Raw genomic sequence first — 24,157 nt, forward strand, 5'->3', positions numbered from 1 at the left:
ACCGGCGATAGAGTATAGTCATATATATTTATACATATTGATAAAAATTATGTAAAAACGTTATGCAAAGCAGTGTAAAATAGTTTATAATACAAAAATGGGTGCAGTTTTTACAACTTGTGTGTTTTTTGTGAGTTTCTTTAGGTGTGATGTGGCTGCTTGCTGGGTTTGTGAGGYGAGACAAACATGCGGAGACCGAAGATTTCCTCGATCAAACTGCGAAGCAAAAACCTGAAAGAGGAAACAGACAGAATGTGCTCACAGTGTGAGAGCAGGAAAAGTGAAAGTTTTAAACTTTCAGGGAGGATCACAGATGTTCAGAAAGAAGGAAAAACTCCACTTTTTTTTTTTAGTTTTTCTGATTTCTGGCTCAAAATTATTATTTTAAATCAGAGATGATAACAGGATTTACAGATCGTAGGACAAAATGCAGAGTGTTGCTGAGGGGGGTCAGAGGTCAGGGCTCCATAACAGTACAGTCTGAGGTCGTGAGGAAGATGGCAGCGAGGATGAGGAGGCGGTGCTTTCAGAAGGGCGGGTTCTCATGAGTCGGGGTGGTGTCGGYCGGGGAGCCGACGGCGTCTCCGTTCCCTCTGGGTCCCACCACCTTATGCTGCGCAGCACCAACAGGAAAGAGGAAGACAAGAACAGGAAACGGACGAGTGCTTAATGATTGTGACGGGTGCTGACTCAGCACTTTCTGCTTCCTGTTTACGGCGGCAGACCCGAGTGAAGTCCGCCCCCCTCCGCCCCCACCTTCTTCAAATTTAGCTAAATCTGCATCAAATGTTTGTGCTGCAAAATTTCCCATTTGTGCCGCCATAATTTTAAACACATTAATAAAAGTTCCCAAAGGTCATGAAAGGTCAACCAGCCCACTCTTCTTCAAATCTAAAAATTGGTGTCAGTCAAATCCGCTACGTTTGTGCTGCAAAGATATTTTGTTTGTCTATTGAATTGAAGATATTAATGAAAGTTTAGAGGTCAAAAGCTCAACCAGCTTYGCCACCTGCTTCAAATCCAACAAAATCGGATCAAATCTTTGTGCTGCTATAAATTTGAACATAATAAAAGCTTYCAGAGGTCATGAAAGGTCAACCAGCCTCCCGCCTTCTCCCAATTTGACAAAACTGTTGTAAAACATTTRTGCTGCAAAAATGTAGATTTGTGCCGCTACCATTCTAAAGATGCTATAATATAAAAGTTTCCAGAGGTCATGAAAGGTCAACCGGCCACCACTGGCAAAACCTGTTCATTTATTCCTTTTAAAGACATGATCAGATAACTTAATTTCATTTTGACTTATGAACAGATTTTTATTTACTTTTAGCATAAAAACAAGCAAAATATAAAAATATCTTAACAAAAAAAAAGGTTTGTCGTGAACTTAAACGGTTTTACTCGCCTTCAGGTTTCCCACTTTGTCCTCAAACGACTTGAAGGTTGGAGAGTTTCTAAAGAGCAAAAACATTAAGTTAATTAGAAATATCAAGTTTCATATCGTAATAAAAATAAATCATCAAGCTGAAATACACATCAAGAAAATGCTAAATAAATAAAAGCARAAATAAAATGAGCTTCAAGATTTAAAGCTTTTATAGAAAATATACTTTATGCCTCAAGATAAAATTAGWTGTGAGTTTGTAAATAATCTGAAATTAAACAGTAAATAAAACAGAATATTAAAATATACTGTTATAGAATTTTATTTGAATACATAATTTATATCAATTTCTTTATAGAATATATCCATTCCCACAAAATACAAAAATAAAATAAATTAAAACTATATACACTATAAAATTAGAAATGAAAGCTATTTATGCAAATGACAATAAAGATCATATTAAATTACACAATTTTATTAGCATATATTATAGTTTTTATATCCTTAAAAGTATAAAAGATATAATATCCAATTAAATAAAGCAATATATGTCAATAAATAAAATATTATACTGAAAGATTGAGAAAAAATATAAAAATAGTTAATAATTAAATGGAACAAAATATTTAAAACATATTTGAATTCATTATAAATACAATATATTTTATAAAATAAACTATAAAAGATCATATCAAACATATCTACAGTAATTGATTAAAATTCTCTTAAAATCCCAAATGTGTAAGAAAGATGGAGAAAACATGAAAAAATAACTAAATATGCAAATATCCAATTTAATCTCTATTGGAGAAAAACAAGCTAGGTGGTGAAATAATCATCAGGAGGAGCACAGCGGTTACTTTACCTCATGGCCGGCATACTTATGGAGTGGCGAATGGAATAGTTGCTACTTTGAAAGCATTAAAGGAAGGAGAAAATCCAAGAGTTACACAGCGAAGCAAAGAGATTAAAATGCCTCCAACTTTAAAGAATATCCTGATCTGGACCAACATTAGCCTTACCTAAAGGAGTTAGAGAAAGGCAGAGCTCTGCAATCGAACCGGGGCAGCAATAAAAAAAACAAAAACAAGACGACAACGTGAGGCAACGGAGCAAATAGAAACCGGAACGAGACAAAAAAAAAAAAAAAAAAATGGAAAAACTGCAGAAAAAGGAACAGCATGCAGATAAGAGAGCAGAAGCCGTTTGCTGCGGAACCAGAATCAGTAAAATCATGAATTTAACCGTTTTTCTGTCTAAAATGAAGTAAAACCACAGCAAATATTTAAATACTTTAAACATGTTGGCAGCTGTTTTCTGACGCCAAGATAAGAACGGTTCAGATCTGCAAGACGCTGCTGGTTTTAAGTAAACGCCAGCAGCGGTTTGACACCAGAACCGGTTTGGTGAGATAAAAAATAAAAAACAAGACAGAAGTGAAGTGATCATGACACAACAGGGAGGAGAAACCAAACAACTTCTACTTCTCATTTTTAAAAACGCTAAAAGCTCTGGTACTTTAAATATTTCCACTACAGCAACACTTAGAAAGCAGGGGTGTCCAAACTTTTTATCACATGGTCAAAATCATAAACTTAAATCACAAATATTAAACCGAGCATAAAATATTTTAATTGAACAAGGAAAATAGTCAAATAGGAATTTAACTTCAAAATGGTTTCACGTTTTGCTCATGAGAAAAACAAAACATTTTACCAATTTATTTATTTTTACTGAAGAAAACTGAAAAAGATTTAGTGTATTCTCAGAAATCAAAACATTATTTAGTAACTCATTTGAAAAATATTTAATAAAACCAGATTTGAGTCACTAACTGGATAAACATCATCCATGAAATTAAAGAGATGGTTTTAAAAAATGAACAGTTTGTGCTGTAACAAATATTTAAATTTCTGATTCATAGTTAAAAATAAAAGAAAATAAAAAATCTGTTTGCGCTGGGGGGACAAATTTGTGTCATTCAAGGACCCCACAAAATCAGTCCAGGGGCCGCAAATGGCCCCCGAACCACACTTTGGACACCCCAGACTTTAGAGTTTCATGCAGAACTGAAACTATCTGAATTATGCATGCAGCAGCAGCAACAACGATTAGAAACGGAGATGAAGAGGCAGCTGGACACTCGGGTGGCAAACAGACAAAAAAAAGTGAAATATTCGGTTTTAGGGTGAAATTTCGTTAATGAAGCTTTTGCCCAACCGTTCAGCTGATATGGTCTCTGTTCTCATCAGAACAGGTGTTTAAAAGGTGCATTCACACAAGCCCAGAAAAATGTGACCATTATCTACTTAAAAGTGACAATTAACAGGCCAAAAAAAATTAATTAATTATGGACTTCCTGTTTTTAAAATCCAAAATATTTCCAGGCATCTTCCTTCAGGTTTGTTGGTGGTGGTTTCAATGATTAGAAGAATTCATTTAATGGTTTTATAAATTGACATCGGACCATTCAAAGGAAAATCGACCAAAGTAAAGTGAAAATTATTAAACTTTTGTCTCGTCAGTTGGGTTTCACCTTGGATTGCGGGAACTTTCACCTTTTGCTGCCGTATCAAAAATACATCTGATAAAATATTTAATATTCAACAATATTCACAGATGTAGGGCAGAGGAAACACTTTAGCCCTAAAGGCTAGCAAAGCCAAGTGAGCGGAATTAACCAACCCACTCACTCTGTGGTTGCCTAGCAACAACCTGCTGGACAGGAAGCAGTTTCAAGCCCCTCCCCCCCCAACTTCGGTTGCCTAGCAACAACCTGCTGGGTAACTGCCACAGCAGCAGTTTAAAGTTTTGCCTCTTAACTGCTTAAAAAAAAAAAAAAAAAAGACAACAGCTTGGAGTGAAAACAGGAGCGGTCACTCCCTCAGGCTGGCTGTATTTCAGATATTTATAACAGAAAAATAATCAATAATTATCGACAGACTGATRAGTATCCTGATACGTTCGTCAGCCATAATTGTAGCTTTAACTTCTTAACGTTTTCCGTAAATTTCACCCGAAAGCCAAACACCCTCGACTTTTAGTTGGTTTTATGTGTATAATAAGTTTGTGTTTTCTTCTGGGCTTCACCAGCTCCAGAACGTGGTTTTAGCTTTTCCAGCAGCAGGTCAGGTCATGTTTGTACCTCATGTCGCCCAGCCTCCTGCTGATGGCCGTGCCCAGCGTGTTGAGAGCGGCGCTCGTCTTCTGTCCCGCCTCAGAAAGAGTCTCCTGGGTCTTCTTGTATCTGCAGAAAGAGAGAACAGCGAGGATGAGCAAACAAGATGGAGCCAGATCTCGGAAAATGAAGGAAAGACAAAAGGGCACAGACAGTTAGCAACATGGCTGATGGGAGAGTGAAGCAAAATCAGGAACAGGGTGTGGCAACTCCAAATGATAGCCCAAAAAAAATTTATTTTACGTGCCATTTTGACAACTTGTTCCTATATAATCCATGAACATTTATTTTCTTAAGAGAAAATAAACTAAGCAGCATTGGCTTAAGCAGACTGGACAAAACAATAGCAGTAACCGAAGATAGAGAAATAGCTGCACAATGTCAGAAAAATAATAATAACCTTCACATTTCTAACACAGTATTTACTCTGTGAGCTTTAGTTTCTCAGCTCCTACAAATATTAATCAGGAGTGGTTATTAGGGGAAGTTAAGAGTCCATCAGACTGGTTAAACATGCGAAGCATGACAATACCAAGCATTAGCATAATGAAACCAAACTTTGCTTTAATTCAACAACTAAAACACGAATAAAGGAAAAAAGCTGCTGTGGGTTCAGCAAAGAAGGTAGTTTTTAACCCACAAGATCTTCCTGTTTTATGCATCACAGTGGACAGGCACTGAAATTTATCCGACTTTTACTCAAGCAAAGTCGGGTTTATTAGTACAGAACATTTCAGCAACAAGGCAATTCAAAGAGCTTAGATGATAAAACATGAACACAATAAGATGTTGCCCTACATGTTTAGGAAAAAGAGAGTTTTCATTTCTGATTAATTCAATGAGCAGCAAAACACAAAATTCAGTAAAATATTGCAGCATTTCACCTTCCAACCTGGCATTAAAAGCCAAACAGAGAAATTGGTTGATGGGATGATAAACTAAGTTACTCATGAAATTGGACAAAGTAAGGAGTGAAACTGCATCTGCATGATATGACAAACATCAGTTTTACTCAATATTGATCGTGATTAATAAATGACACGTGAACAGCCTAAATATTTCATGCCGCAGTCCTTTACGCCTGCAGTGTAGCTCCGATTAGCTGCGTTTCCATTACAAATGTAGATATTCTGCTGATGTTGAAAAAACTAAATTTAGTAATTGCAATTTTTCATTAAATAATGCAATTAGAATAACAAGTGAATAAGTTTGTTCACACAATAATTCACTAAAACCATGTCACGCCTTCATCCTCATACTACTTCCTGTCTTCTTCTTTGTGGTTTCCTGTAGAAGTAACATCCAGTTGTTGATCATGTCACTTGTGAAAAACAAACAAAGCAAAAAAAATCTCATSCTAGTACCAAAACTTTTTATCCCACTCAACTCAACGTTTACACTCACAGGTGAAAATGGCTGTCAACAGATGCACAATTATACAACCATACATCTTTGAAAAGCAGAAGTGGAGCCTTCTGCGCAATCAACAAGAATGCAGGAAGTCGTTTCTGGATGGCAAGTCAACAATAAAACACTTGTCTTTTCCTGCACTCATACAGTGGTAAAACCAGCTGACCAAAAGTGCTGGAACTCCTCTGGGGTTGCTAGGTAACGGGCAGAGTTCCGCTGGGGTTGCTAGGTAACAGGCAGTACCTGCTGATTTGATACATCACATTCCACAGGTTTTTGAAATGTCTCATTTTCCAGACACCAAAAAACATGAACTTGCTGCCAAAAACCAGTTGGGTTTTTAAAGTTTTTTAAGCACCTGGACTGCATTTAGAAGCAGTAGAAACACAAACGGAAGAACAAAGACATGTAAAATGTGAATTTTTCATAATACGTCCCCTTTAAATCCATTAGCCATTCAAGTTTATCCAGCTTTGAGTTAGGAAAAATGTGATGGGTCAAGATACTTGTGTAATAGTTGTGCTCAGAGCTCAGGTTTTATTGGGATCATATGAATAAGTCACCTGAACTTCAATGGCGTTTTAGAGAGAAAATGTCACAAAGCTGTGGTGGGTTACAGGAAACCAGAGTTGGAATATAATCCAAGATGTATCCCTCTTGGATTCAGTGTTTTGTTTAAATCTGAATTCTCCAGAACTGAGCAGCATCATCATCCTCGGTCACCTTCAGCATCCTGCCAAACTTAATAAACAAACAGCCTAAATGAAAGTCATATGCTAGTTATTGTGAGTCCACCATCCCCTAAGCATAACATGGCCTCCAACACCAGAACCTGAGTGAACCCAAGCTAACTACTGGACCAAACAGAAAACAGAAAACAGAGCGTGGACAGCAGAGAAATGATGGAGAAAAAAGCTCCCAAAATGAAACTCAAAGAAACCTTAGCTCATCTAAAAAGCCAAAGACAAGCAAAAACCAAAAAAAAAAAAAAAAAGGATTAACTCACGCTTCAGAGTGGGTAATGTCATCCAAAGTGGCTGAGGCAGACAGATATCTGAAGACACAACAGCGGGATAATGACACAAGGGAAGACACAGTCATAATAAACAATAATCCTAAAACCTGAAAAACTCTCAGTATAGATCTACAGTCATATAGATATGCAAGAACTTAAACAGTCATTCATTAATTTCTACCATTTAGCCATTTACCCCATTAGGAGACCAAAGTATGTGAAGGCACCATCGTTTTACTCCCCGTTTTAATCTAAAAAAAATTACAATTTTCCCAACTACAACAAAGTAAAAAAGTATTTGAGGATACAGCAAATTATTCACGTTTCTTCTCACTGCCTTGTAAATCAAAAAATGCAATTTAATAATATGTGATGCACCGATATGAAACTTTGGGCCAGTCCCGATGGCCAATATTAATACTGCTGTCACAACTGATATCAGACTTCACCACCATTTTAACATGAAAGAAATTATTTTATTGATTATTTTGATGATTTATTTTTAAAAAATTGGCACATTCCTCAGATTTCATGTAATTGTTTCAGCCCTTCTAAAGTTATAACCTTTCACAAGTAATTTTTAAATTAGTTGACGAAGTTTTCGAATAATCAATCACGATTAATCATTTCAGCCCAACTAAAATTATGACCCTTTATTATTAGCTACACAATCAGTTAAAGAATCGATTAATCACAATTATTCTGATAATTCTGATTAATCGTTTCAGCCCAACTGAAGTAATGTAGTTTCAATTAGTTGATTATTTCAATATTCAATTAACACAATTAATTGAATAAATTGGATTAGTCAGATTAATCAATCTTTCACAATTAGTTACACAATTGATGATTTGAATAATCGCTTAATTACGATTAATCCACTTTATTGTTTCAGCGCTACTAAAGTTGTGTCCTTTCATAATTATTAACAGCTATTTGAATAAACGATTAATCACGAGTAATCGTTTCAGCCTTAATCTTCCCATGTTACTGCTCACAAGGACGCTGAAATTTTACGCTGAAAGATTAGAAAGTGCATGACTTCTGAATAAAACTGCTGAGTGATAAAGTTTTGATGTAAAACCTCTATTTTTTCTTTCCTGAATGCCATCAGCGTTCTGTCTTCAGATAGCTGCTGGTCTTTGACAGGCGGTTTGACCAGCTCCACGCTTCAGGAAGCCGGGAGGGCAAAGATAACAACGTGGAGCAGAACGGCTGAAAGCGCAGGATGGGAAATCCTCCCACATTTATACTCCGATGATTCATGCTTTAGCAGATCAAAACACCAACTCACTCACTCATTAGWGATAAAACGGAACAAAAACACCTTTCACTGCCTGGTTTATACTTCATAAAAACCATCGTTTTGATTCTGGTTCTGGTCCAAATGCAGACGTAAAGCCAGGACAAGACGAGTCTGTATGTTCTGACCTCCATCAGCACAATGCAGCTTACAGTACAGCAGCGCAGCGTCACACTGGGCAGATCTGTGCTGTAATTGTCTCAGAGAAAACAGTCTGAACAGAGRCAGGGAGTATGTTGAAGTCTGAGCTGCATTAGGGGGACTTCACGCTGAACGGGGACCCCACCGTGTTCTCCAACACGACCCACTAGAGACGGACCGACCGCATGGTAGAAAACACGAAGACACCAAAAAGCTGCTCAGCTTTAAGACGACACTTCAAACTGATAGGAATTTCAATGCAACAAACACCTTGTCAAGGCCACCAATATCTCCAAGACTGATTGAGATTGATGCCAGCAGTGGAAACTTGATTTTCAATATTTTATACTTGTACTAAAACAAATGTGCACTTTAAAAAGAATTCAGCAAAACCAATACAAGCCTCCAGACAGTTTGAAACGATTTTGGACAAAATATCAAATTAATTCCAGAAATTAAAAATGATTCAAGAGAAGTTTTTTTTTTTTAAATTACAAGAATATAGTCAAAATGTCAGAATTCGTAACATTTTTTACTTAAGAAAATAAAGTCTGTAGGATTTTTGTGTACTTTTGCACTCCTTCTTATTAGTTGCTTGTTTTAATCTCTTCACTCTAAATTTATTTTTAAAAACTATAAAATGAAAATGTAAATTTTTTTTTGAGATTTTGTCTTTACTGTCCAACCCTATAAATAATAACTATTAAATCACAGAGTTTTCATGACTTATGCTCTGTGAATTTCTCTTTTTATTTGGCTCTTTTGGCACTCCATAGCCACGTTTCCATCCTCTTCCTCATCTGTCATTCTGCATCTCATTCTTTTCCTCTCGTCCCAGTTAGTCCAGTCTGCGCGTCCTGTCTGGTCACTGGGACCAGCGAGGGAGGGGGGCTGGGAACAATGCGTGTCAGAGATACAGACACATTTTCCTGCACTGGGTGTGTGTGTGTGTGTTATGGCAAATAAAGAGCTTCATGCCTGCCTGCATCTCCTGTCCTACATTTTTCACCAAATAGACACAATCCACAATTATCTCAACAGCAAACAAAAGAAAATCGGCCATCTTGGTTTCTGGCCCCCCATCACCTGCTGGTGGCTGCATGCTAAAACGGAGACCAGACCAGTTAGCTACATCCTGTTGAGTGGGATCATCTATCAGACTAAAGCTGCTCCGTCCAGTTTATTGGCAAGTCAGGCAGATAAACTCGATGCTTAAACTAGGGGTGTTAAATTTTCTGTCAGGTTGGCCGAGTACTTTTTAAAAACTAAAATCACTAAAAAATGTTGCTTTTTACCGACTCATCAATAAGCACAAATTATTTTAATCAAACAAATAATCAGATATTTTTTGCAGGAGAGGAATTGTAAATCAAGTTTGCACATGTTTTAAATGGAAAAGCATCCAGTTTGCTGATTATTCTGGGCTAAAAACTGAAACAATATTTCATCTATTCTCAGCAATAAAAGCAGGATCTGTTGGTCTTTATTTGAAAACACTTGCTGTATTTACCCAACTTTGAATACATTAATTAAAAGCAGATTTTTATGCGTTTTAGTGTACAAGTCAATGAGTAGATGTGGTTCTAGCTGCCATAACAAGGAAACCAGAAAGCTTGGAAATGTTGATGCATCCAACGTTTTTATAAGTAAATTTTAATTTAAATAAAGTTTGTTGGCCGCATTAAATCAGTCCAGTGGCTGCAAATGGCCCCCAACCCTCACTTTGAAACCCTTTGTTTTGAAAAACGTTTTCCAGCCGGGACGCGACGCAGCAGCTGGACGTTAGCATCAAGCTAAGCTAGCCCGGTTCTCCTTCCTGCCTCTGTCCCGATGAACAGGGTCTCCAAACACTCACTGCGACTCCCTGAAGACAAACTCGCCTTTATGCCGCCGTAAATCACACCGAGACGTGAAGAATGCGTCTCAGCCCCGACCAGAACTCTGCAGATTCTGACCGTTTGTTGTAAACGCTGCAGGGAATTTTTTTTCCAACAACAGAAAAAAAAAAAAAAACTAGTGAAAAAGCTGTTTAGCGTCTTACATTGTGTTCTATTTAGGTTTGAAAAGAAAAAAAAAAGTAAATTTTATCTCAACTTCAGCTTCGTCCGGCCAACAGAACAAGCGTTTTCACCTCATTCCTGCACTTTTTCCTCCTGGGTCCCATCGGTTTATTTACTTAAGGCAGCGGAGCCCAAAGTGGGTCCTGGAGGGTCGGCATCCTGCATGTTTCGGTTCTCTCCCTGGTTTAACGCACCTGGATCAAATGATGGCTCGTTAGAAGCTCTAAGAGGAACATTGACAAGTTGAAAAAGTTGTTACAGCCACCAGGGAGAGAATAAAACGTGCAGGATGCCGACCCTCCAGGACCGACTTTGGGCTCCCCTGATGTAAGGATCCTTTTTAACCCTACAGAACTTTACGATAACAATCAGGCTTTTACAAAGAATTTAAGAGATGAAGGATACTTCAGCTCAAAACATCAAAGTATCTCAGAAGAGTCGTGGATGGTGATGCTGTTGCCTGGGAGGATTTCCAGTAGCAGTCAATCTTGCAACGCATCCGAAGAAGCCTCTGACGGAAGTGTGTTGCCATGATATGCCAACAGCTCCATTTCCAGGCAGCAGAGACGATGTTAAACATGACATCATCAGTTGTCGGCAAGCTCTGCTGATCCACCACCTTCACTTTTGCTGCTCCACGTTTAATCTGAGAGATGTTGGAGTAGGGGATTTGATCTTTGCATCCACAAAACCTCCTTTTCATCGCCGCTGAGATTTGAGCTCCTATTTGTAGCTCTGAGCTAAATCAGCTGCTCCTGGTTGCCTTAGTTACTTATCATAACTTTCCAAAAGTTTAAAAAAACATCCAAAAGCGACGGGAATAACTGTCCAAACAAGCAACACCTCAACCAAAACCGTCATGAACAGAAGTCTGCACTAACTGGAGGTAGTGCAACCGTGAGACTGACTGCAGTTGGACGTATTAAAATCGGGAGATAAATTTACGTGATGACTCAACGGCCGCATTGGAAAAACACCGTCTGCTACCAGAACCGAGAGAGAGAAGCTGAAAATATCCACCAGACAGGAAAGAGAAGAAACATGTCATCAATCTGAGAGGAAGAACGAACAGCTGATCCAGAGAGAGGAAGTCATCTGCTGATACAACAACCGATTCACCCTGAAGGATCCAGAGACGCTCCGGAACCACATGAATGGGTGGAGAACGAGTCAGACATGAACCCGGTTCTGTTGTTATTAGAACTGTAAGGAGAAAGAGTCTCACTTCAAGTCGAAGCAAATGTCCAGGAGAATCATCAGCAGAGCAGATCCAGAGTCAGACTGTTACACCTGCAGCTACAGATTAAAGCAGTTACACTGAGGAGGCTTCAGGTGCAGCATCTCTGTAACACCTGGTGTTAAACAGCAGCAAACATGGTGAGAAGGTGAGAGGCACTGGGGGCGAGTCGGAGCGTGAGAGAGCAAACAGCGGCGTCCAGCAAACAGTTGGTAAAACTCACAGATCTGAGCTGGTCACCCTCTCGTTCCACTCGCCCAGTTTCTCTGTGGTTCTCGCGTAGCTAGAAACAGGAGCGCGTTACGCCGCCGTCCAGCAGGGGGCCGGAGCTAAGCTAAAGCTAAAGCTGCTCAGGTCCGAAACGCTGCAAAATCAACTTCCTGCCTGAAGGAATTAAAGCGTCAAATCTTTAGTTTGATCTCATCTGGGAGATGTTTGCAGTATTTCGTCCAGATTAATGTCGTCCTTCCAAATGCATCCAGATGCTGCTGATGCATGAATCCTGCTCCAATGTACAAGAGGCAAGAAAATCTAGATGAGAAAATATTAAAATGAAAATAATACTGGGAAACCAACTGATTTCCCAATACATTAGGAGATACTGCGATGATAATATCGCAGTATCAGTCAATCTTGCAACGCATCTCAACTTCAGCTTCGTTCGGCCAACAGAACCAGTAATTCCACTGGTTCCACTCATCTCTGCATTTCTTTCTACTGGTTTGTTCACTTAAGGATTATTTATTATCCTTAAGTGATTATTGCATGATATTGGGAATATTGCATGACTACAAAGTTGGGAAATAATGCGATGGCAATAATATTTGGAAATATTGCGACAATGGCAATAATTTGAAAAATGTTGGCAAATATTGAGCTGATAATATTGGTAAGAACTGCAACAGCAATAATATTAGGGAATATTGCGATGACACTATAATTTACGATAAATGCCTGTTTTCATCTTTTATCTCTTCCTGCTCTGCGTGACCTTCAGTATTTTTAGCAACGGCATGAGTTGCTAAAAGCAACAGTGTGAAAAATACAACTTCAGAACTCGTAAAATAAATTAGCCAATGATTATTGTTCTCCAAACTGGCATAAGACCAAGGAGCCGGACCGTAATAATGCAGCCATTTTCTCCAGCAGCTGCACAGGAAGTCAAAAGTTTCAGATTTAATACTTAGAAGAAGAAAAATTCAGGAAAGCAATAAACGCCGGAAAGCAACATTCTCAGACAGAGACAATCTCTAGAAAGGAAATCCTGTTTGAAGACGAGGTAGAGATTAAAATGATCCATCTGCAGACAACACAGACACGTTCTGGGTTCCTGAGCCGAACCCTGTGGACCAGAACCAGAGAGGTGGCCGGTTTCCTGGTACGTACGCCTGTGAGGTCTGGACGTCCTGCCAGCTCTTGGTGATGTTCTGCTTGAGCTCGTTGAGCGGACTGAGGCCCAGCTTCCTCTTCAGCTCCGCGGCGTGCCTCTCTTTGGCGGACAGGACCTGGCGCAGCGTGTTGATCTCCTCCTCCACCTGAGTCAGAACCGCACAGAACCAGACACACTGCACTGTAAAAACCACTTCGGCTGAAGTTCTATTAAACAGATTTTCACCAGAACCAGAACCTGCTGTGTCTGTGGATCAGAATGTGGAAATGATTTTTGAATTTTAGCCAAAAAGGCTTTAAACATTTGTGAGCCAGAAAACCTCATAACTGGAGCTGCAACTAATGAGTAATCGATTATTCTGATGATTAATCGGATAAAACAGATTCCACATTCTGCACATCTTTCATTAAACATAAAAAAATCATTAAAGAGGCAAACAAGCGATTTGATTCCTGTTTTAAATAATAAATTTAACAATTTAATTCCATTCCTTTAGTGAAAGTTGGACCATTTGTTTGATATTTTAATATTTCTAGCATCAACTTAAGTTTAATTACTTCTTTGTTGTTTCTTCAACAAATGGCATATTTAAGAGTTGGTAAAATCCAATTAACGAGCAGTTAATTACTGAATTAGTTGCCGATTATTTCAATAATCGATTAATCAGATTGATCATTTCAGTCCTACCTATTCCTGCCATCAGACCTTTAATTTCTCAAGAAGCAACTAAACTGCATTTACTGTAAACCTTCACAGTTTGGAAAATATTCTGAGTGCAGCTAACGATTATTCTGACGATTAATCGATTAATCGGATTAAATAAATACGGCACACTCTGCCGATTTTAAATGTAACCACTTATTGAAATATTAAAATAACATCTAAAGATGCAAATAAATGTTTTCACTTTCATATTTCAGTTAGTGTACTGCAGTTAACCATTAACTGATTACTAAATTAGCAGACGATTGTTTTAGTAATTGATTTATTATGATCAATCTGATTAATCATCTTATTTACCATAAAAACAAAAGGAAACCAGAAACTTTGGAAAAGATTATCATTTTATGTCACATCTAATATTTTTCTAAGTAGATTTTAATTTAAAACTTATAGTTTTTGTCCTTTTTGCTCTTGAATTGTGGCCGCAACAGAATCAGCCTAGGGGCCCCAAATGGCCCGCGACCCCTATGTTGGACACCGTTGTGGTAATCGGTCCCTGACCTTCGTCAGTTCGAGGTGGAGCTCCTCGGCCTCTTCCTCCGTCAGGCCGGGGGGGAGAGGGTGAGGCGAGTTCGCCGCCGCCGCCGCGCCCTCCGCCTGATCGTCGGCCATGTTGTCTGAGCGATCCATGCTGTTGCCTTTGTTTGGAGAGTTCAGGTTGATATCTGCAGCAATGGATGATGGGAAAAAAAAAGATTAGGAAACATTATATAGAGTAAAGTTTAAAGTATTCAGATGTTCCTCATTCACATTTATGAAGGAAACTACATCTAGAAAGCAGCTTTCATTACTGCTGAATCGATTAATCGCGATTAATCGATTACTGATTCAACTCGTAGTTGAAGGAAATGCTCTCTTTTAATGCACTTAAGGCCACTTTTAATCAGTTTAAGGCATTTTTAAAAATGTTTGGTTGATATCATGGTGTATTTCAGTCCTATTTTTACGTCAATGTTATTTTATTTTATTATTTATATTGTATCTTAATCAGGTTTTGAGTAGTTTTGATTTGTAATTGTGTTGCTGCCAGACTTGGTCAGAAATCTTTAATCTTAATGAGACACATCTGGGTAAATAAAAGTTATATACAAATACTTAGAAATAATCGTCAACTAAATCAATCATTAACTGGAGACTGAAAGTCATTTCAGAGCAGAAATTAAACAAAGTATGTTTTGCATTTTAGGTAAAAACACCAAGATATTTTAGCCAAAACTCCTCCAGTGGTAATTTTAGCTTCTCCTGGTTCAAACAAACTAAAATGTTTATTTTCTTTAAGGAATTGAATAACTTGAATCTTTGAATATATTGCATAAAAAAGCTTCTGTGGTTAAATGAAAAGTCTGTTAAATTTTAAAAATCTGATTAATCGATTAATCATCAGAATAATTGATCGATTAATCATTTACTAATCGTTAGTTGAAGCCTTAATGAACGAATGAATTCTTTATTAATTAAGAGTTTGAAACTGTTAGCATGAACTGATTAGGATTCCTTAACCTTAAATAACTGAGTCCAGGATTCCTGCAGCGCAGGTCTGATAGCCGCTCTGCTCTACGGAACTGAATAAGTGTCGAGTCATTTACCTGAAGACTAATTTTAGCAGCTTCGGCTGAGGGGGCAACAGAACCCGAGAAAGGAGAAAATACGTCTCCAATAAACGCAAAACGACATGGAAATGGGCTTCAGGCAGCTGTAATCTGCACAACGCAACATAAAAACAAGACGCAGCAAAGAAGACCGAACCAGAGAAGCAGCGGAAACGGTGGCCGTTAATTAAAGACGTTCAACAAAATCGACGGCAGAGTTTCAGATGTTACTCCGATAAATGATAAAAGGCAAAGAACACATTCTCAGAGATGAATAAACATTTAACACTGGGCCTGGAAAACATTTTAAATATCCAAAAACAACAGAAACAACAAATAAAATGAAACATTGAGACTCATAAAAGGCTGGTTGAGACCGAAACACCAGACTGAAGATTTTTATCATCCAGTTTTAGGCAGAAAGAGAAAAACGACAAATCCTGCAAATGGAAATGATTGAGCCCGTTTTAATTCATCTTGAGATTAATTGATTGATTGATAGCGTCGAGGCTAAACCAGCTGAACGTTTTCCGATGTTGGGAAACAACAGGATTATCTGCACACAGCTCAGTAATCCAACTGACAGCAAACAGTGACTCCACCTGTAAGGCATACAGGCGTCACCAGCACAGGCAGGAAAAACCCGATAAAAACAAAAACTTAAATAAAAACACGGAGGTAAGAACAGAATCACTCGTCGTTTCAATGACTTCCGTTTTTTACAGTGAGCTGGCTGGGTTAAATTTATGCTAAAGCTGTAAATGCTCGTTTGGCAGCAGACTAACCTGTCTGCAAACTGAGGTGTGGAGTGAGTGAGGTCATCCTCCACGCCCACTGAACGCCACGCTCTTCTACGTTACGTTTTCTACGCTCCAGTAGCAGCCAGTCTTCCAACGAATCAGAAGAAGCCTCTGACTGAAGACTGTTGCTCTATCAAAGCAGAGATGATACTCGACAGCAACATCTCCTGGATGCCACTATCAGTTATTATTAGCTAGCTCTGCTAATCCGCCTCCTTTGCTTTTTGCCGCCTCTCTTTAATCTCTCTGAGAGATGCTGGAGTAGGGGATGTGCCTAAGCCCGTCACAATAAGCTATAAATCAATAAATCACATGACATTTTTGTTAAAAATCCTGCATTTTGAGAAAAAAAAAACAAGCAAAATAAAACATTTGACACCTGATACTTACAGGGAAGTAGTTAGCTTGCACTCCGCAAAGTTTTTTATGCTAACCAGCTACTCCTGATTGTAATTTTTTTTTTAAATAAAATAAAAAAAACAACAAAAAAACAAGAAACAAGCACTTTGTTGCCATAGTTACATACAAAAGCGGTCTGAAAGTAATAAATAAATGAATACATAAAACATCTTATTCATGTCGCCAGCCAATCGCGCGTCAGTTAGCATAGCATCTAGAGGCATTTCTTTAGAATATTTTAGATATGCGATAAGAGGGAAAAAAAGTCTGGAAATAATCACATTTTTAACTAATAAGATGGATTTACGCTCCACAGAAAAATCTGCGAATAATGAAACACAAATAGACAGAGGCCCACTGTAAATGCCCCGATTTTTTAAAAAAGCTGCGAGATGGTGAGAGAGAGCAGAACATAAAGTCGCCGTTTTCATCCTTAGAGCTTTGAACGTTGATCATGGATCTTGTTGGAAGCGTTTTTAGGAAGCTCAGAGCTCAAGTAAAGAGCTAGATCATCTAGAATGCACACAGGAACATTCCTGTAAAGCTAACAAGATGCTGAGCTCATTGAAAATGTGACCTACAGTCACGTATTCTTCGATTTAAAAGTCCTGCTTCAGGAAACGGCTCTCTGACACCACAGGGTGATGTCGTCTGTCGTCCCATCGTCAATAATTACCCTCACAACTGGAAGGCTAGAAAAATATCTGGAATCCTCTTTTTGCATAATAGTTCCTAAAAATAATCTGAGTTTGATTGGATTTGACCATTTCTCCTAACAGAAACAACAAGGAATCCATCTACCAACATGTCTTAATTTTGAGCATTCAATGCAAATAGCATGTTTTTATTTTAACATGAATGTAAAAGCAATGTTCYAACGATGCCCAGAACAAAGTTGAACTGCAGAACTTTTAGCAAAACGAGCARAATTCAGCATTTCAGACTATAATACATTATTTTATGCCTCCTTTTATCAATTTGTTATATGTTGGATTCAAATCTATGTGTAAAAAATACACAAAAATGTCTAAAATCAGAAATGTTATGACCCCCKGCAGCATCTCTGTGACCTCTTTAAGGACTGTGACCCCCATGTTGAAGACCTCTAGTGTATACATATTGCTTTGGGAATGTTTTATATTGTAATTTTGCCCCTACTTTGCAGTACATTATTCTTAATTTCGTTTATTTKTACATTTTTATCTTTGTGAAGCCATATGCCTCGATTTCCTGTCTCTTTCCTGCTGTTACGCATCAATTTCCCCCCACAACATTCCACTCTATTGTTTTTTTGTGTGTTCATTTTATGAATAAAGTTGAATAAATGTTTAAAAATGAATGTTCTGGGCCTGTGTGGAGGTCAGCTGGAGTTGATGACACAGCAGAAAGGAAGTTTCCTCCTCACCAAACAGCAGCACCTGGTCTCGGTYTCATTCRCCCGTKKAACGAGATGGAGAGGCTMAAACAAGCGGATGTGTTGAAGTAATGGACCCCGGTGACCCGGGTGGTTAAAGCTGGGTAGGATCAGCTGATAAAGTCAGTGAAATCAGTGCAGGGAAGCTGCTAACATCAGTAACTCGATCCTCCTCCTCCTCCTCCTCTCTCTCCACCTGCTGTTGCTGTTCCTGTCACGGACCGGAGGGCCCGTCCGTCCTCCCAACACCCACCCCAACTTCCCCGGTCCAACAGCGAAACAACACGGAGGAAACGGTTTTCCGTCTTATTACAGGGTTGTGGGTGAAAAACCAAGCTGCTCTCAACTTGTTTACGCCGTTTTTTCAGCCAGGGAGAGAGCGGAGTTGTGCTAACTTGCTCGGTAAGCTAACAATTACCTTGACTGGCTGGGTCCATGGCGTCAGTTCAGCAGATTCTGGGTTATTCTTATCGGTTCTGCTTGAAGCAGATCTGTGTGTTCAGCCCCCGCCTCGGTGTGTGGAAACCTCCCCGACGAGAGCGACCAGCTTCCACGTAGAGAAGGACGTCGATGGGGAACAGCCAGCGGAGTCAAAACAGCCCCAACCAACGGCCAGCTCAGCCTAAGCTACTTTATGTCATGTTAGCGGCTGCGCTACATCCTCTTCCGGTGACTTCATTTCAAAATAAAAGCGTTTCCGTAGACGCTACTACTTTTTTTTAATTATGCCGTCAAGTTAAAAGTACTTGCGGGCCAAGAGAAAAGATACAATAAAATCAAATACATCTTTTAGGGGATGAAAAGTTTGTTATTCATTATAGATTCAAAGCTTAAAAACTTTTTTGCACATTTTCTGTATTTAGGATCAGTTGAACAAACTGATAAATCAAATAAATATACACTGAAGAGCTTTTTTAATTTTTGATAAAAATATTACAATATTTTAATAAGGCCTGACTTACATAGAAAAGGAAGGTATACATGATTATAGATCTGAAAGATAAAAGATAAAACCTTGTTTAAAATTAACAAAAAATTTAAAAAAGCAAATAATATCCTGTTAACGGTTTTTCTATTATTTTTAGATGTTTTTCAAAGCAACATAAAAAAATGTGTCACTTTTGCTTTATATTGTGGAGTTTACTAAACTGGAGCACTGGATGTTCACAATGACTTTTGATTTAAAGTGAAAAATATGGTTGATAAAACCGAGTACTTTAATATTTAGAATACTTTAATTTGTTTGTTTTGAAAAGTGATGAAGATTTGATTTAACGTTGAGCTGGAAAAACATGTTGGTGTCATTTTCGTATTGCGGGCTGCATTTGGACAACCCTGATTTAAATGAATGTGCAGAAGAAGAACACAAAATATTTTGTAATCAAACTAAATAGAAAACGTTCAACTGAAAATATAAAGTTTTTCTTAAGACCTTTAAATTATTTTTTCTACTTCATTTAATTGAAATATTAAATGTTTTATTGCTCCACAGGTTAAAAATTAAATAATTTAGAATAAAGTTATTTTGTGTTTATGTGAAAAACATCTGGATGCCTGAATTTATTTTTGCCTCCTATTCTAAAAAATAAACAAACTACCACTCATTTGTTTTTCAAGCCATCAAAACGTACAAATTATTAGTCCTGGAATTTGAAAATAGAATAATTTTCCTAATTTTTGGTTTAAATGTGTGATTCTGGTAACAACTGAGAGAGCAGCTATTAAAAATAACTATAAAACCAAAAATAAGGTCATATTTAGAGAATTTATGTATTTTGCTACTTCTTAAGGCATTCAATTAAATTCAAAATACTTTATTGACCCCAATGTTAAATTAAATAAACCATGTGTTATGTTTTAAAATATTATGGATGAATTCAAGAAAAGAAAACAAAGATAAATCAGTGATTTATCTCCAGGAAGTCTCTGAAAAAACTTCACCTTTAGTACAAATTCAATCTAAAAACTTTTATTTCTCCTCTGAATTGGAAAGTTGTAAAAGTTTGTCCCTCCCAGATTATTTTCCATGCAGGAACTAAAATATTCTGACATACTGTCAAGTATAAATACTGCTTTTACTTATTTAAACATATGTGGCGACATGTCAATGCTTTTATTTTGAAAGCATGCCGCCCAAACCGGAAGCTGCAGCCTCCAGCCATTGCAGGACATTCGTTTCTAAAACTTTGCGTGGATTGATGACGTCAGAGACGTTTTAACTCATTCTGAGATTAGAAACGCGTGACTTTATGTTTTTACCCAAAAATCTACAAAAAAAAAAACGTTGTACACGATCAAATCTGCTCCAAATTTCTTCTACAGTCTCCATTCAGAAATTCAAGCTAGTAAAAAAAAAACAAAAAAAAAACTAAATGTACTGAGACACCCTCAGATTTTTACACCAAGACCAAAGTTTGGACCAAAACAAGAAACAATCTGCAGTTTGCAGCAAATCAAAACAGCTAAAATGATACAGAAAATAGCTTCCAGTGGGACTTTGGGTTTTAAAAATGATCATGAATGAAGCATAAGTGCCTCATTTTTCCAGTCCTGCTGCAGCTGAGAGACTCAGAAACTGGATCTACCAAGAACCGGGACCAGAGCCGAGGAGGAGGAGGATGAAGAGGAGAACCGGAGGAAGGACAGCTCTGGTATTTTTCTGAAAAAATAAATAAATAAATAAATAAATTTAAGCCATTCCTGCATGGTGTCAGGGCGATTACAAACATTAAAATTATTATTTTTTAATAGAAGATGCTGCAAAGCTCTGAATGTTTGTCTTAAGATGAGTTGTTTTATTATATTTCTATGGTAATGTTAAAATTACATTTTAATATTTAGATCTCAGGAAGCCAAAAAAATAAAAGCCCAACAGGAAGTCATAATTTAAACTTTCAAAAACACAACTATGAGATCCAGACATAACTTTGAGACACAAAGTCCTAATTTAGATTTTCTAAGTCATGATTATGAAATTTAAATCCCAATTGTTTTAAATTTATAATTATCATATTCAAAATCAAAATTGTCATATCCAGTCATAATTTTGAGATTTAAAGTAATAATTAAGAGATAGTAGTTCTGATGCCCTAAGTCATATTTATGACACCTAAAGTCATAATTTTGAGATTCTTATGAATAATTATGATTTAGTCATGATTATAAAATACAGAAACAGCCTGTATTAGAGTAACAGTCACAATTATTCAAATTAAAATTCAAAAATACTTTATTAAGCCCAAAGGGAAATTAAATTGACCCTAAAAGTCGACATTATTGCTTCAAAATCCGTAATTATGACTTCCTGTTGGGCTTTTATTAGTTTTTTTGCAGAAATCCTTCATGAATCCAACAGCCGCAGTCTGAAATGTTAACTGTAGTTGCGTGATTTAACCACAGGGTGTCAGTAAAGGGCAATGAAACCGCAAAAGAAGAGCAGCGCGATCTGACCTGCGTGGAGGCGCCGATTCATGTCCGTCTCTCTCTTCCGGGTTCATAAGTACATAAAACAGCCGATGTAGGACCAGAACCTCAGCAGGATGACCAGTAAGGCCAAAAGATAGAAGACCAGTGTGACAATCTGGAGGGACAACAGGAAGGAGGCGTTATCAAAGCTCCAGCCCACCCAAAGCGAATTATGACGATGCGAGCTTGACTGCAACGGCGTATTAAAGCCACTGAAGATAGAAAAAAAAAGAAAAGAAATTAACTTATGCGAAAAAACAAGGACATTTTTAGATTAATCTGAAAAAAAATCTAGAAAAAACTGAATTTTCTGAGTTTGAAAATTTGCAAGGACATTTTTTTTTTATTTTATTTTTCTACTTTATTTCAAAATTTCTAGAAAAAAAGGAAGTTCCTGAGTTTGCACAGTTGAAAATTTGAGGGAAAAAACAATTTTTTATAACAATTAAGTAACTATGTTCCCTTCAGTTGTTACAAAAATGCTATATAGGTCAAATATGACTTAAAATAAATTTGACTGTAAATTAAAGCTTTGAAATTGGACCTCTGTCTCTTTAAAAACTCCAGCTCTTTCTGTAGCTCCGCCTTCAGGAAGTCGTCCCAACATGGCTCCTCTGTTAACCCTTTAACGTTTTTACCAGCTTCTTACTGAGCAGTACTGAGCTCAGCAGTTCCGCCAGGTGTTTGCTAATTGCTGCTAGCTAGTCTGAAGGACAGGCGTTTTACGCAATTGAGCTGTTGCCATGGAGATTAAAGGATTTTTCAAATATGAATGAAAGAATGAAAGCAACACTCCAGGTTTGTTTTTGTCGAGGGAAAAACATTATAACGTGATAGAAACCTAAAACAAGTCGATTTTACATCACACTGCACCTTTAAGAAGTACTTACCAAACACAGAGACAGCTGCTTATCACTACTTTTACAGTTTGTTGGGACGTTTTATCAAATCATGATTTGATTTGGGCCAAAATTAGAATTATTTTTCCATCCCTGGTTTACAGAGCACAAAGTTGCAGGAGGTTTCAGACGGTTCCTCCAGATTCAGGTTTAAGAAACAGCCGAGATGTGCTGCAGGGGAATCCCCCCCGTGGCACATCACCTGCTCTGAAATGTTACCCTTTGGCAGGGTTTCCCAGAATGCAGCACTAGCGCTAATGCTATGCTAACAGCTTTGAACTCCGTCACCTGAAGGAAAGCTCCGTCTGTCCCTCAGAAGGAGGGCAGTTCAACTTAATATCAACTCAGCGTAGGGCTGGTCTGCTGATTATTTTTTTGGTTAACCAATAAGTACTTTGAAGGTAAAAGGTGCTTAATAGTATACTTTTTTTTTTTTTTTTTTTTTACAGAATTTGAACCAGGTGAAGCTAAAACTGCTGCTTGAGTAACTCTGGCCAGAACAGATTTCTTTCTTTCACCTTAAGTTCAAAATGCTTGTATTTTTATACATTTTTGGCTTTTTTCTGTTGTTTTTCTTTCACATCACACGAGCCACATGATGAACAACAGGATGTTACTACTGGAGGAAACGACGAAGAAGACGACAGGAAGTAGTAGGAGGATGATGGTGCGGCGTGTTTTTTATTAAACAAACTTCACTTGTGAGTTTGATTCTGTTTCTAATTTAGTTTAAAAAAACGCAATTGCAAAACTAATGATTTTCGACATATTGGCAACGTTTTGAAAACATTTAATGGAAACACAGCCACTGTTCAACAGACTTCTGACTGGAGGAGCCACACCAGGACTGGTGCGGTTCGGGCCGGTTCTATAACAGAATAATACCAGAACCGGACCTGATGCCCTACCTGCTGAGTGTTCATCCCCTCCCGGTCTTTCCTGAAGCTTTCCTCTCTCACAGGCTGCCGTGCCTCGGCCCCAACCCGCTCCACCTTTCTCTCCACCCTAACCTGACCCGGTCCAACGTCACCGGAACCTGGACCTTCGGTTTCCGGCTGCAAACGTTCTCCAGCAGACTCTAAAGAACCGGCCGCCGGGCCAGGAGCTGCAGGCTCTGGGTCAGCTCCCAGTTCATCAAGCTGTAATGGTTCCACTGGTGGAGAGATGGGAGGTGGAAGTGGCTCTTCAGCCGGTTCTCCCAAAGCATGACGGTCCGGGATTAACGGCTCCTGGCATAGTTCTGGTTCTGTGTTCTGGATTAAAGGTCCTTTGGGTTCTTCTGGATCTGGACTGACTTCTGGTTCTTCACAAATGTCTTCTACAACTAGTAAAGAGAAAACACACAATAATCAGTGGCTCTTTGAATACATCTCTATGAAATCCGAATGTTATTTGGTGAAGTTTCTTGTAACTTGTGAAGTGATGACGGAGTCTGTAGATTAAATATTTTTATATTTTTAATCTACATATTATTAATTTTAATTTTTATGAAAATTCTCTTAGTGGTGTAATTTTTTTATTTAATTTGAGATATTTAATCTGAGCAACAACAAAATCTTTAATACAGGAACAAAACCTGCCTGCTAGCCTTAAGCTAGGTACGTGTGTAAATGTAGCATTGCTATCTTACTAGCATCACTCCCGGCTTGTTGCAAGTCAGTAAACCAGTGGGATTTGCTACAGTTTTTGTTCATGAACAAGCTAACAAACGCTAGCTGTGCATGCTAACAGCTACAGTTTTTGTTCA

At 38.0% G+C, this 24,157-nt stretch overlaps 2 protein-coding genes across 8 annotated transcripts in view; both read right to left on the reverse strand.

The window, feature by feature from the left end:
* Positions 1-340: 340 nt before the first annotated feature.
* On the reverse strand, positions 341-18,708 carry tpd52l2b (tpd52 like 2b). 7 transcript variants are annotated; one of them, XM_008404311.2, is made up of 9 exons: positions 18,465-18,708; positions 14,346-14,509; positions 13,118-13,266; positions 6,982-7,029; positions 4,533-4,634; positions 2,410-2,436; positions 2,253-2,294; positions 1,406-1,454; positions 341-613 (listed from the first exon to the last, which is right to left on the reverse strand). In XM_008404311.2, the coding sequence occupies exons 1-9, from the start codon at positions 18,481-18,483 to the stop codon at positions 527-529; spliced, it is 687 nt and encodes a 228-aa protein (XP_008402533.1). In that variant the 5' UTR covers positions 18,484-18,708; the 3' UTR covers positions 341-526. The 7 variants fall into 7 exon arrangements, with proteins under 7 accessions (XP_008402533.1, XP_008402522.1, XP_017165651.1 ...); XM_008404300.2 differs by having other exon boundaries at positions 2,253-2,297; XM_017310162.1 differs by lacking the exon at positions 2,410-2,436 and having other exon boundaries at positions 2,253-2,297; positions 18,465-18,707.
* Positions 18,709-19,999: 1,291 nt separating this feature from the next.
* Positions 20,000-24,157, reverse strand: part of LOC103461906 (tripartite motif-containing protein 54-like) — an 11,984-nt gene continuing 7,826 nt past the window's right edge. The window contains exons 10-12 of the mRNA XM_008404295.2: positions 23,319-23,734; positions 21,497-21,626; positions 20,000-20,705 (exon numbers count right to left, since the gene is read on the reverse strand). Coding sequence (XP_008402517.1) covers positions 21,540-21,626; positions 23,319-23,734 — 503 coding nt within the window. The 3' untranslated portion in view covers positions 20,000-20,705; positions 21,497-21,539. The remainder of the gene's footprint in view (positions 20,706-21,496; positions 21,627-23,318; positions 23,735-24,157) is intronic.

Source organism: Poecilia reticulata, linkage group LG2 (genome assembly GCF_000633615.1).
Source record: "Poecilia reticulata strain Guanapo linkage group LG2, Guppy_female_1.0+MT, whole genome shotgun sequence".
NCBI lineage: Eukaryota > Metazoa > Chordata > Actinopteri > Cyprinodontiformes > Poeciliidae > Poecilia > Poecilia reticulata.